A 15260-nucleotide genomic window follows, 5' to 3' on the forward strand; every position below is an offset into this window, starting at 1 on the left:
AGAGAGGAGCATGGACTCCAACCTCTTGTAAAAACAATGGGGTAAGGCTGTCCTTTTCACTGCTACACTTAAATTGGATTTATAAGGTTTTTATAAAAGACATCATACCCTGTTGATAACCACCTTGTTTTACACTCACAGTTCCAACCTCTGAGCATTCGGCTCTGTTTTCCGCCTTTCACTTCTGCCGAAGCTACCTGTGCCTCTGAGATAAAAAAAAAAAAAAAGTTCCGTATGATTTCCCATCGTGTGTCTTTCTGCGCCTTTCTCACCGCCTGGAGGGGGACATACTGCGAGACTCTCAGTACTGTCTGAAATAAAAGGCTTGTAAAAGTCATAAATAATCTGCCCTTCTCTTTGTGAGCATTGGACACCAAAGCATTTTGGAAAAAAAACATGCAGTAGGCACTCAATGGGTACTTTGGGCCCTGGTAAGGTCTGCAGTTCAAATGCCCAAGGCTAAAACCTGCAGTTATGATGTCTCACTAAGAAAGGATCTTATACCTCAGCAGACATCTTGTCAGCTGGATACGGAGTGCAAAAGTTCTTCGCTGAGAAACCTTCGCGCCTCACTGCTGACTCACCATCCCCACAGAGGATTTTCATTTATCCTCTTTGGGTTGGTTGGGTACCTTCACTGGTCTCATTCGTGGTATGGGGGAAGGGGGGGGTCTCTACTTGGTGGACAGACCCCCAATTGGTACCCAATTATATTCTTTTGCTGTTTTCAAAAATGTTACTATCTATTCTTAGTGACGTCCCCCTTTAGCTTCTCAAGACGTGTTTTGGTGCCTGGTGTTAGTGGATTGGAAATGCTATTTCAACCTAGCCTGCTAACAAACTATCAAACAGGCAAATTGGTGAAGTAGAGGCGAGCCTTAAGGGTTCACAGGCAAACAGATACAACACACCAGCTAGTCAGCCAACTCAACCACACCCCTAATTATACAAAATGTTTGCATCAGCTTTAGTTTAAAAAACGATCAAAACTGATGACTGCAGAAAAAAACCTCTCGTTGAATTTTTACAAAAAAGAATTCAGCAAAAAAATTCTTGTACCATTTTATAAATGTGTTTCTTTCTGCCATAAAATTGGGCATTTTAATGGGAGGGCTTCTGAAAACAGTTCACATGTGAAGAACAGCAGGAATTTCCACTTCTGCATCGGCTTTATTTTACTGGAGTTGGCTCAACAATGTTGATGCACTTCCTCCTCTTTATCTATCACCCCACATTCTCATGATAGCGTGGATGGCTTTGAATAATCCTGCAAGCCACACAAAGGGATCGCCCTTTTTATATAAAGTGTGTCGGACAAACATCAGATAATGTTTCCTCCATTCGTATCTTCTGCAGCCAGAGGTGGGAGAGTGACTTTGCCTATCAACTATTCACTCCAGATAAAAATGAGGTGTCAACCCTATCTGTCCCAATCCTAATCAGGCTAGTACAATGACAGGGTAAAGTAAAGTCCTACTTCCCTGAACATTTACAAAGGACTGTACTGTAATCAAGTTCTGTGGAAGCATTAAGCTATCGCTAAGCTATAATGAAAGCCTTTAGCCATCGCTCAGCTAACTCCACCACTGAAGGATAAATGGGCACATTAAGCGTCTTGACATAACTCCATGAATGTTTTTTTTTCAAAGAGCAGTTGTCTTGTCACCGCAGACATTACTGAGACATTTCCATCCGGAACAAGTTAGCGTACAATCACCGACAGTGGTTACACGGTGGCACGAAATGAAGACGGCGCCTTGTGGCATTTAAATGGAAACAGAGTCCATCACTCTAATCTTTGAAGACTTACACAGCCAGCAAATAGTTATAACAGGAAATGAAGTGAGTGATTGATGACGGTAGATTTACGATCGCTGGTCCTGTTGGTGGACAAAAGAAATAAAGTCGGGCTTTTCTTCTAGAGGAGTTTCTTTATTCTTTCACGCAGCTCGTGTAGCCCTTTGGAACAGCATCGTGTGTTAGACAGGATCAAAACTTTGACTTAAATATCCAATCTATACATCGACTGAATTTAATAATAAAATGGTTAAAACTTTATTGACATATGTTTAACTGTCATCAGCACATCAGCCACAGTCTGTCTTCTGAGTTTAGATTCTGGTTCTGAGTGGTCTGTTTTTGTTTTGACCAGGGTAGGTAGGTGGTTTTAAGGCACCCTCACAAACAGCTGATTCAGCCCCTCGCCCTTATGTGTGCCAGGCAAACGGCAAGCCAACATGTGTTGCAGTAATGGAAGCGGACAGGCAAACTTCTTCAGATATAACTGGTTCTAGCCGACCTCAGCAGTTTTCTTCTTCACTCCATGACCATGAACGTGTCGAAACAACGATAAATATTGTTTCCACGGCGTGATGCACCAGGTGCATTAGGCCCCAGAAGGCAGGGGGAGGGGGCGAGGCTGCAGTACCCAATTTAAACTCTAGGTGTAAGAGTAACATATCGCTCTTTTAAGTGTAGCAGTGTTTCTGTGTTTGCTTTCATTTTCTCTTTGCAGGAACATTTTGCAGGCACAGTTCTCCTTTAAATTGACCACAGCACTGTAATCTCCCAGAGCCAAATATAGTGAAAGAGACACAAATTCAAATTCACGTCGAGAGCCATGGAACTCGGCCATGACGGGGTAAAATTAATTTTGTAAAATATCCATCTCAGAATTATATTTCATGTTCCCAATTCTGACACTGAATACAAAATATTGTTATGATGTGCCAAAGCAAGTGAAGGAACATTTTAATCCTTTATCGATCGGTGTCGTCACGCAGATTTATCTCAAAGCCCAATGTGAACGTGCGTTATGTTTTCATGTTTAAACACTGCTGGCTCCTCTCCAATACCTGAAATTAAAACAAATAAAATCACCTAGCATTTTATCACCGCGCTCCTTATAAGACAGATTCAGACGGCTGATTATCAAAGGGGCAATTAAGCAGAGCATACATTTAAATGCACCTATTTTGAATGAGATGCTAACACCATTGTCAGAAATGAATCACGGGAACATGAGCAGACTGCACTTCTTCTAACACAGCCTGTCCTATGCCTCCCCCCCTCCCCCTCCTCCTCCTCCTTCAGCTTGATGTATATTTGTGCTGAGTCCCTCTGTCCCTGTTGCTCCTCTCTTTGTCTAAGCGAGTCTCTTTAGCTCAGGTACATGCTTCAGGGAACAGACAACAAGACAATCAGGATAAACTCTCAGGGATAGCAGGGGAAATCCAACCTCGGCACTTAGTGTGTTTTTGTTGTTGTCTTGATCTTGCATCTTGTCCTGCCATCTTCACCTTCTATCTTTGTTCTGCCTCGCCCCCCGTTTGGCTTCTTCAATCTTTTTTTTTTTTTTTTTAACGCTCTTAACCTCCTCTTACTGACGGTCAAACGTTGTTTACAATATTTCTTCTCCTCCGCAGGGATTGCTTAAAAGCTTCCCTGTAAATTTTAAAGGTATCAAAGAGGGAATAAAAAACGAGAAACTGAGTATCCATCCATCCATTATCTCAACCACTTATCCTTTTTGGGGTGGTAGGGGGGTTGGAGCAGATCCCAGGTGTCGTTAGGCGAGAGGCGGGGGGTAAACCTTGGCCTGGACCGGCTGCCAGTCAATCACAGGAGGGAAACTAAAAATATCAAACACGAATAATAAGTCATGGCTGACGATGCAGATTCAAGGAGGCATACATGGTGCATGTCTACCTATATACCTGGCCACTTCCCATACAAGCACTTCTAATGGTAGCCATTGAGCATCAGCACTGTTGCTCTTTACGGTATCCAGTGCCTTGCTTAAAGGCATCTTGGCAGCACTTGCTGAAGGAGTGGCAGGCCCCAAAGCCATCTTGCTTGAAAATGTACGTAGCTTCAAAATAGCTTTTCTAACCTCTGCTGATGCCCAGACTCCTCCCACTGAGTGTCCACCATGAGCACTCTTCATTGATTCATTTTTTAAGTGCTTCACGTTCTTCCTAAATGGAAAATCATCAGTCAAGAATAATGATTATACACATTCTGTCTTTTGGAACAGAGGTTATATATCTGAGCTCACATGTGATTCAGTAAGAAAAAGAAAACTGGCTACATTTAAGCCTCCACTCGCTTCAAGCTACACACTCACTCACAGCTTGCTGCTGTTTGTGCAGTTTGTGTGTTCTCTGGTTTTCTCAGCCAGATGGAGCAGAGATCTGGGCCCAAACATCAGGGACTCTGGGAATCAGTGGGGTGCATGTGTGAATGCGTGCGTGTATGTTTCTTTTTTTATGTGGGATGGTCACCCCTGGGTGAGCTTCCTGAAGTAGAACTCAACACAACAACACCTTCACAGTGGGTGTGCAGGGCAGTGATTGGACCTCAGCTGCTTTTTTGGCCAGACCTACTGGGCAAAAGGAGCGGGGCAGGATTCATCAACACTCTTCTCTAACAAGCTCGGCATCTACCTGCTACCATCTATGATGAGTCACCGCAGGGAAGAGAAAAAGCACAGAGATGGGCAGGGAGGAGCAGGAGGAAAGGAGGTAAAATTTAAAGGAGCAGGGGAAAGCAACAAAAAAGAAAAGAAATGGTTGCGTTTAAGTTTTTACCAGGGTAGTTTGAGAGAAGTAAATATGTGCAAAGAGTTTTGAAATAATCAAAGATCTGAAAATGAAATAAAATCCAGGTTGAATAAAGCCACCTGAGGATGCAAACTGCATATAGATCCTTCAACACAAACCTGAGCCTGCATCATGTAAACCAGCGTGTGTTTCTGTTCTGTTTGACAAGCTGCATCACAGTATCAGACTGAGTTTCATTCATTTCATTAGCTCAGGCAGAGAAAACTGGCACCAGATGATCAGTGTAAGCCTCCTCTTCAATCACTAATCACATGTAGTCAATCAATGGTCTGCATAATAATAAGACTGCTACTCCCACTGATCATGATTTTGCCCACTTACGCATTCTCGTTTGAGCCGGATATAAAATGTCTAGAGGCATCGCCAATTTACTTCTATCCAAATCTCGCTGTCAGAGCTCTCGACTGGCATTTAGAAATCTGCTCGGACTGCTTCAAAAATGCTTCCTCAAATTTGCTCTGCTGGTGCGGCTGCATCACAAACAGTCAAGTATGAGTCAGAGTCCGAACTCAAGATTACCTCCAGGAACTTACATTTCTGAACAAGCGTCCTGTTTGAAATTAAAACTTCCCAGCAGGTCACAGCATGTGTGCTCTTTCGTGGCTCTTCCTGTGCACATATCCTCTTCTTACCTAAATCTGCTATCTGGTGCCAAAGACGGGGTATTTAGTCTTCGGGTTTGGATAACACCTGACAGCTTACCTTGCAATGCTCCAGTCAGGCTCAATCCTCAGGACAGTGGGGTCTTCAGTGTAGTTAAACTTCACCTCTGGGTTTCTTAGCTCAGCGTCATCGATGTCCACCAACACTGATGAACTCCCCGGAGCGAGCCCAGCTGGAGTGACACACACTATCTCAGCAGCATTTCTCCTGTGACGACAAACATGAGAAAAGTTCATGAAGAGGCTTTTAAAGAAAAACCTACATGTATTGGTAAAAGTTACATAATTAACATGTGCAACAACAGTTTAATCAGTTAGGAAAGGCCTTAAGGCTTAACACCACATAGACTGTGCATGCTACATTTCTGTAGCCTCATTGAGTCTTTTTCTGGAGCAGGACTGGAGACATGAGCAGCTGTAAACAAGAGTTCACATGATTGCAGCAACAAAGAGAACGACACACTAACAACATGCTGCCTTTCCTTTCTGAGGATGATTTGTTTGATTTGTTGTTCCTTTGGTGTCTGGTTTGACGTAACGTTGATGAAGTGATTGAAAATTCGATCATGAGTTTGTATATTGTCTCTTTTTTTTTTTTTTTTTTTTAAATTGACCGGATGCTCTGCACGCTGCCGTGTCTTCTTTTGTCCCTTCTTGAACGATCTGCTCTGTTCGACTTGACACGTGCTTGCAGCTTAATCTGTTGAAAATAGGCCGACCTTTGACTCTCGTGGGAGCTAACAGTGCTGTATTGCGCAGCGTTGACGGACCACGACGTGCACAAAGTATGTGGAAATTGGCAGTAAGGCACACTGACAAACCACCTTCCCAGCTGGATTCCTTTTAAACCTATCTATTAAAACATTATCAGTGGTCATAGGTTCTTAAAATACATCTCACTGAACAATACCACATAAAGAGCTATTAATCTCTGGGACACAAATACACACAGGATTGCAGAGAATAAAAGAGAAGAGTAATAATTGTGGAAAAATCCAAAAAGCACACTTCAGACGGAGAGAACAGAAGGAAGCCCTCAGCAGTCTCTCACAATGAAGCTGTCGAGCCGGGTGATCGCTTTGAAAACAGAATTAAAATAATAAAGAGACAATGATTACTTTCTGGTGCCAGAACATTCCTCTAAATACCAATGTTCAAGCTCAAGTATTGACATATTAAACGACTTGCTCATTGTGCAAGTAATTAGCAGCATCCAGCCTGGAGGGTTTATTAGTCTCATTCTCTTAAAACTACATCGTTAACACTGATTTGATTCAATTATCGCACTTGTGACCAGCACGCTCCGGCCCTGCAAGCCAGTCACATCAGTGGTGAAAGATGAGCCCACGCAGGATTTACAGTTGGCCGGTCACAGTTGAAGCTCTATGTTTTTGGACTGCAATGTCATGATTAATAACATGTTAAACCTAATATTACTAATAATGATGACACTGTAGACCTCTGTGGCACTAGAGTTTGATCATGGGTGTTGGACTTTTTAGGGATTTTTGGGACCAGTGGTGAGTCCTGCAGGGGGGGCGGGGACAGGAGGTTTTGTATCAGTGTAGGTGGGAGCGTGCCGGTGGTGTTATCATGGTATCTAGTTGAGAAGCAAATCCATGTGTTGCTTTTGAATCCTGAAGAAAATGAGGAATTTGATATGAAGTACCTTCAGTGTAATTACAACATATTGACCTATCCACTGATTCATTTATGCATTAATGCCAGAGCCCTTCACATCAGCGCACCACTGATTTCACTGATCTGTGTCTTCTTTTGATTTATTTTAATTCTCTTCCATTTCTGCTGCACTAAGCCTCACATCATGTTCTGTGTTGCATCTGCTCACAGTAAAGGAGTCTGATTACTTTCTCCTTCGCCGTTGTTGTTGACAAAACTGGCATCAGACGTCCCTCCGCTTCTTAATGTCGGTTGGTCGGTGAAGGAGGAGTGACATTGCATGAGGTTGAGCGTGTGTCTGGATAGCTTGTTTTGTATTAAAAATGTGCGCTGAAAGCACAAAAACGACCTTATAGTGGACACAGAGCCTTATTCAGTCGAGTTTAACTCGGAGCACATCATTCAGGCTTCCTTCACTAAACTCAACTTGAGATACGGAGGAAGAGAATCGAGTGGAAACAAAAGCGGAGCACTGAAGTCATGTTTCATGAAGTTTCTACCTTCTATGATTGCTGCAATGACAAGGATCAACGGCACCAGTCACAAACACTGGGGGAGGAATGTAAAGAATTTGTGTATGTGTGTGTGTGTGTGTGTGTGTGTGTGTGTGTGTGTTTGTCCAGGCCTGCATGTCTCAAAGGCAAAATAACATTTTCAATCGCAGTCTTGAGTGCAGTCCCCAGCAGCTACATTATCTAATATGTATTTAGCACAGTTGAGTGGTGGCTGCTTTTCTGGGCCATGACTTCACAGCAGAAGAGTGTGTGTGTGTGTGTGTGTGTGTGTGTGTGTGTGTGTGTGTGTGTGTGTGTGTGTGTACTTCAATATAGAGTTGCACATTGTATTTTGCCTCTGTATACCATGGTTCTTGAACAGAGATGGAGGGAGTGAGAGAGAGAGAGAGAGAGAGAGAGAATCTACAACATCCACTCTCCAAAGGCCCATGGCCGGTAACCATAGCAACCTCGTTCACAAAGAACACACGCCCCGGCAACCCTCGCAAGACGCCACAAACGCAGGCACACGGCGGGGAGGTGACAGATAAAGACGGAGTCGAGGTGATGAAGAGGAATCTGTTGGATTATTGTGACGAGGCTGCAGCACCGAGCTGACTGCTGTCAGAGCTAGCATACAGAGGCTTCAACGGCGATTAGCCACGAGAGGCTAATCCAAGAGAGGCGTTTGACATTTTTATACGTTGTACACGAGCGCGCAAACAAAGATACACTGTTGTGTCTGCAAGCAACGCGATATAAAGCATCCAAACCTGACACGCTGATTACATGTGCAGCTTTAGCTCGACACAAATCTCCTAATGGAGAATGTTTATTTATGCACATATTTCCTTTATCGTCATGTATCATCTCCACTACCTCCAGACATAATTATGAATTTGTGTTACCGTTCCAAGTACTGTTATTGGTCCCACTCTTATCTAAATCCTACTCTCCTCCGCCGTGATGGTCCAATTTCCCTTCAGGAAGATTTATAATTTAATTCCAGCACATAAAAGGAGCTTTTTTTTTTTTTTTAACTTACTTTTTAAAGTAGCACGGCTGCGGTCCGATGCTGACAGACACGTAGCTGCCTGCGTTGAGGTAGCTTCCCTCGATGGTGACCCTCGTGCCGCCAGAAATCGGTCCCTGAGATGGCATGATCCGGGTAAAGAATGGAGTCTGGAGAGGAGAAAAAAACAACAACAACAACAGGTAATAAAAATGGGGTGACAGAAGAGACAAACATGAAGAGCACATCAAGGAAATAGGAATTTAATTTGAAACAGGAAATGTAAAAATGACAGAAAGCACATATTTGACATCATCCACTTGAAATAAATCAATTGAATCATGACACAACATCATTCATGTGGAACAAACGCAGATATTTACACTGAGCAACCCTCATATGAGACAACAAGATAATTCATTTAAAGGTTTCTTTATGAGCTTTCTACGGATCGATTCAGAGATAGGACAGAGTTAGAGAGAGAGAGAGAGAGAGAGGGTGGGCAATGACATGCGGGGAAGCGAGTCACAGGCATGAATCGAACCGGAGGACTACAGCTTCTGCACATGTGGTGTGAGCACCAACCTTTAAACTGGGGCTCTAAACACTGAACTCTGCTTTAAGCATGCTGATTTTTGCTTTTCTTGACCCAAAACACGAGAAATTCTATCACATAGTGACAAATCTGCCGTCAACTAGACCGTCCTAAATCTGTAGTACCCTAAAAGTGAAAGTTCTCAGGTTCTGGATATGTTTTATCGAAGTGTTTCATTACTGGCCCTTTGCATGTTCCTTACCACGAAGGTGAACGGCCTTGGCGACAGGGCTTGGTAGTCGTTGACACAGTCCCTCACACACACCTCCACCTGAGCTTCTTGGACACGGGAGGTGGTGGCGTCGTTCAGCAGGCACACTATTCTGTTAGAACAGAGAAATAGAAAAGCATGTAAGGTCAGGATCAGGTGATTTGTTCCTTTTTTTAAAAAAACAAAACAATGTGTAATGTTTACAGGGATAGTACATTTTTTGATACAGGGTTGAATGATGTCAATGATAAGAATATCAGCCATACTGTAGGAGACATCTTGACTCCTTTAAGGAGAGGCCGATGCAGAGAGGGACTTTTACTCTTAATGTAATTTAGCTAGCACAACATTGGGGTATATATAGTTCCTCCGCTTGCGGCACACTGATCACCTGTTTGGGTCTGTGGGCTTTAAAAGAGACCACATTTACAACCAAACGATAAAATTAGCATATTTTACAGCAAATATGATACGATGTAAAATATGTGCATCCCAAATTTTAACAAGTAAAGAACCTCAAAAAAAATTCAAATTCAGCCTCAAATCTGGCTGAAAATATGAAGTGACTTTGGTTTTTTGAAACAAACATTGGAACAATATAATATAATTTGATCAGTCTACCTCATTAGCAAAGCACTGTTTCGTATGAAATGTTATCTCAAGACACAAGAGCTGGTTAACATATTTTAGAATATAAAAGCGTGCTGGCACAAGTAGTAAACTGAAATGCAAAAATTCAACATATAAAGTAACATGCTAGCATGCTAAGTTGTGTCTGCCTGATTGAAGGTTTTTCGTTCTCAGCTGCAGTCTGTGTAAAATGTGTTGAACACCCAACAAGATGAATCAAACATGGAAGAAAGTCAGAAACATTTGCATAACACACTGCACCAACACATCTGTCAGAAAAGAGCCGAATGTGTGTTACAGGAGAGCCGACAGAAAACAGGGGCGTCTGTAATGACGGGTGAAAATATTAAACAAAGACATGGCGGAGGTGGTGCAGGCGAGATCAGGAAAGATATGTAAAATAAGTGATGTGTGTGTAATATTTGAATAGCGATGCCCTCCATCTCAACATGCATCATTTCCCAACTAAGAGCACTGCAGAGAGATTGTTTGATCTGCGTGAACTCAATTCCTCAGCCGTGGAGGACCCTGCAGAGGAGTAAATGTCAGGATGGAGGGATGGGGAAAATAAAGGAAACAGCATATGTAGGGAGTAATGGAGGGGAACAGCAGATGGAATTTAAACACACAAGAAAAAACCTGTTGTCTCTACATCTTCAGCCGCTGCATGAGGCTGTATGAGCACCTACACTGATGTTTGATTTGTCAGGATTGGATCTGCCTTTGGAGTGTGTGTGTGTGTGTGTGTGTGTGTGGTCGGCCCATGTGTGTATGCAAACAAATTCATCTGTGTTTCTGTACTTGTGTCCTTCATCATTCACGTTTTTCTTTTTTTGCCATGCGCACGGATCTGGTTTTTTGGGTGTCCTCTGGTCCTTGTCTTACCTCTCTGCACTCACATACTCCTCCTCGATGGGCACGCAGGGCACCCTGCCCAGCTTGACACCCATCTGGATGTCTCTGAACTGCAGACCGAGGTTTTCCCCCAGGATGGTCACCCTGGTTCCACCTTGGCGAGGTCCCGTCTCAGGGAACAACTGGACCAGGAAAAGCATGCAAGAAGGGACAGAGAAGGAGAAGACAGAGAAACAGGAGAGGAAAGGATGTTACATTTTCTCCTCTCTTTTACACAGGCATATTGAGGAAACATAAACATTCACATTTTCATTTGTTTTACCTTTTTAACGAGTTTAAATTTCAAAACAGTCTCCAAAAAATGACTAAGCAAATAAAACCCAACGAAAACATGCATCTAAAAACACTGAACTCACAAACCCACACATGCACACACACACACTGTTCAGAATTGGCCATATCAGTTGATTTAAGTTTTAATGAAGAAAAATCTCCCTCTTGGCTTTGAAAAACAATGAAAACGAGATAAAGAGGGTGAAAACAACAGCTTGCGCTGACACACAGAACCAAACCAGCTTCGTCTAATTGAAACTTATTACGCTGGCTTGGCTTCGTCGGCGGGGCTGCGGCGGTGTTAACGCTCAGCCGCGCCGTCGGACCATAATGTGATTTATCTAGCCAGATTATGGCGCGTAACGGGGACAGGTGTGCTGTGACAAAACAAATATGGTGACTGATGGACGGTGGCTGTCACAAACACTCACACACACACACACACACACACACACACACACACACACACCTAATCCTTAACAAGCATCACGAGGTAATTATGTGTAATATGTCCACTGCCCTGCTCTCCTGCAGCGCTTGGCTGAGCAGACAGCGCCGCCTGGAAATGCACACTCAGGCAGCAGCAGCAGTATGAAGGCATCGTCTTGGAATAATACCATCGACGGAAACAAATAAAGAACCTCGAGACAAACTGTTCAGAAGAGTGGTGAATAAGGAGAAATACTGATCTTTATGAGTGAGGTTGCTATGGTTACCAGCCTTTGCAGAGTGGATGCTGTGGAGCGCCTTACTTTCACAACTCTTCCCATGCCATACACGGCTAATTAATTTAGTCAGATATGCAATTAAAAGGGAAAGAGGAAAACCAAAATGACCATTACAAAAGTTCATATTTTTGGAAGATTCAGGTCAAAGGTCACATTTGATCCCGAGACGTCTGCTTGGAGGACTATATGGCCTCCGTCCATGGGTCAGGCTCACAAACCATTAGGCTATTGACGTCCCCTTTCCCGAAATTGGAACATAATAAAAATGAAGATTTATTCCAAAACTGAATATAATTAGATTAAATTCTGTCTCAGACTCAGGTGATTTTAAATGAAGTATAATAGGAATAGTTTAGACTTTGATAACTCCGAGTCATATTTATAGAAAAACACAACATCAGACATCAACGTTTATAGCTGTGAGCTGGGAGTTTGGTGAGCTTTGATTTGTAGTATTTTCATTGCACACAGAGAGCTGCCAGAAAGAGCAGAGCAGGCCGTAACTTTTACAAACTGGGTTTACTGGTGACCCTTTACTGTCCATCTGTCCTTTGATGTTCATGAAGCTTCATGATCTAAAGAGGTCTCCTCTCTGTCCTTTCTTCAGCCCGGGAAGAAAAAGGAGCAGTTTTCAGTAAAAGAAATAAAATGTATTTGTAATCTTGTCAATTTCCAGTGGACACAATGTGCTGAGCTGCCTCCTGCCTGCTGGTAGGTACTAAGATCGTCTTTAGCTTGGGACCGATTCAAAGTCCAATGGTGAAAAGGTTTTTACTGAAAGCTGAGGTATTCGTTTTCTCCAAAACAAACTGATCTTAAAACCATCAAAAATATCAAACTAAACCATAGAATATAGGTGGTATCTGAGGCTCTTCGGCAGGACCAGTAATCATTAAAACAACCACGAAGTAGTAATCAATTGGAAATGTTGAACTGTCCAGCTGTCCAGCAGAGCAGCCGGCGTCATGACTCTTCAGAGTCCTGTCCACGTCCTGGACTAAAAACAAAGAAACGGCTTTTGAAGCTTCTACAAACAACAACCAAATGTGATTCCATTGACACATTTCTGAGTCAGGTACAGAGTGAACAAGCAACATCTTGGCATTTAGTAAAAACACACCTTTGGCAGCACGTACCCACAATAAACACATCATTTTCGCAACTACATCTGAAGGCAGAATAAAAAGTTGTGTGATATAATATCCGTGTGAAAGTATAAAGTTTTGTGATGGAGTCTGAAAACTTGCACATTTGATTCAACAATAAAATAATGGACTAAGAGATGGAGGAACACAGAGTAAGAGCAGTCTGGCCGCGGATAATGTAGCCTACTATTTGGAGGCAGACTCACATTGGAACCTCAGGCGCCAGCAGAGCCTCAGCACTTTGGTTCTACAAACACAATAGCTGGTAAACACTGAGCGGAGCGAGTAGCCATCAAGCTCTAGGGGACGTTATGGACAACAGATGTCGGGGTGTGGAAATGGGGCCTCGGATGGTTTTGGAAGAATGAAGCTACGATACCACAAAACACAATATCAGCCAGCTACCAAGCACTGGGATATAAACAGTGGCAGAGCCACAGACAGAGAGGCAACAGAAAGAGAAAGAAAAATACTTTTTAAGGGGGATTACCACCATTAACTGAGGGGGGCATCGTAAAGGGGTCCAATGGAGACTATGGGTACAACATATAACAACGTAAACACACAAACCCTGCAGTGGAAAATGTGTTTCTTGTGCGAATCCAACATAAACTGTATCTTATGTTATGAGCCTATAAGCAATTTTGGAAACTACTTCAATGTGCAAAGAATTCACTGGATCAAACCATCATGTATGAAACGGTACTTTTCACTGGCAATGTTTTCCAAAGTCTGTGTGTAAATTCATTGGAAAGAGAGGCGAGTTGAAGCACAGATTGCGACTGTCTAAGCCCATTGCCTTTCACACTGATTTGTGTAGAAATCAACGGTCTGTGTAGGTTCTCAGTCATCAGGGTCATGGTAATTTCGAAGCTTGATCCAAAGGCAGCAGGACTGGTTGAAGATCTTGAACCAGTCCAGTCGTCTTTGGCTCAAGCTTCGAAGTTTAAATGAACAGTTTCTGCTCTGTTGAAACCAGCTGCTAGCTTAATTTGCATTTTCTTTTGATTGCACTTTAAAAAGTTGTGATTTTGGACACATTTCTTCTATTTGTTGGTAACATCTTAACGATACTGTAATGGTTTGTATTTAATGTCCTGATTTGTGGAAATGGAGAGGGAGATAAATTATATTCAAACATTTATGTGTGTGTGTGTGTGTGTGTATGTGTGTGTGTGTGTGTGTGTGTGTGTGTGTGTGTGTGTGTGTGTGTGTGTGTGTGTGTGTGTCAACTTCATGCCACCCCTGCATGAATCAGTGCACAATTTAGGCCACTAAGTCAGTTTGGATGTGTCCCTGACTTTATAACACAACAGCCATTACAAATTCAACAAGTGAGTTTCCTGTCCTCTATGAAATATGAACGTTTGGTCAACATTGAATGATTAGAAACATGTACAACAATCACTGAATTTGCTGCTAAGCTGCTAAAGTAGCCCTGGTGCCTGTGGTAGCTTTAAGACAATTTACTGTACGTATTTGTAATGGCATAGTTGAAGTTTTGGTGGCTGAGATACATCTGTGCAGGATATCAGCTCATGCTTTCAGCAGTATTATCATGATGGAACTCAATCTGAAACAGGAAACCCAAGCATACCTCAAGAACATTTGAAGGGGGGGGGGGGGCAATGACAGCAAAATGACATTTCTGGGTGCAGCTTGGTTAACCGAGTGTACGAAGGGCTGCCAATCAAACCCAGATGCTTAACATACTTCATGAAATAACAAGACTTTAAAGTAAGCTCTAATGTGATGCAAAAAGATCTCTGGTATCGGAAACACGATCATAGTGGTTCAGAGGAAGCAGACAGATCACTAACATTTCATGGCGTTCACCCCTCCCAAAAAAATGCGATGGTTATTGACCACTTTCTCATTTCTGTGATCCTAAAGATTTCCATCACCACTTCTTGGAAGTAATGAAATATCGCACCAAAGAGCAAATAAGCCTGTGCTCACTGAGCTGGTGGGCATGCAGGCGGACACCACAGTGTGGAAATGAGACTGGTGTTGCAGTGATTTACCACAGGAGTGTCGCTTTAACGGAACCACCACTCTTTGGAGAATGCAAACTACAGACGCCCTGAAGCTTAAGACACACCTCTGGCAATTTTGGAAGGAAAGTGATCTGATACAACACAACCACAATGGTTGGGCCTGAGGATATAACTGCAAGGATAATAGATAATGTTATGCTTTGCAAGCAGCCAAACTGATCTTAGACTCCATTGAAACAAGGATGCATGCACGTACGACACAATCTCTGCCAGATACTAACCACTAAGCACAAGAC

The 15260-nt window shown here is 42.8% G+C and overlaps 1 protein-coding gene across 1 annotated transcript in view; it reads right to left on the minus strand.

Annotated features, from left to right (window-relative positions):
- Positions 1-15260, minus strand: part of LOC306833641 (plexin-A1-like) — a 258108-nt gene that overhangs the window by 43098 nt on the left and 199750 nt on the right. Inside the window, 4 exon segments of the mRNA XM_079359035.1 lie at positions 5325-5492; positions 8504-8640; positions 9268-9388; positions 10792-10943. Of these exon segments, the coding sequence (XP_079215161.1) occupies positions 5325-5492; positions 8504-8640; positions 9268-9388; positions 10792-10943 (578 nt within the window).

Source organism: Symphodus melops (assembly GCF_947650265.1).
Source record: "Symphodus melops genome assembly, chromosome: 13".
Classification (NCBI taxonomy): domain Eukaryota; kingdom Metazoa; phylum Chordata; class Actinopteri; order Labriformes; family Labridae; genus Symphodus; species Symphodus melops.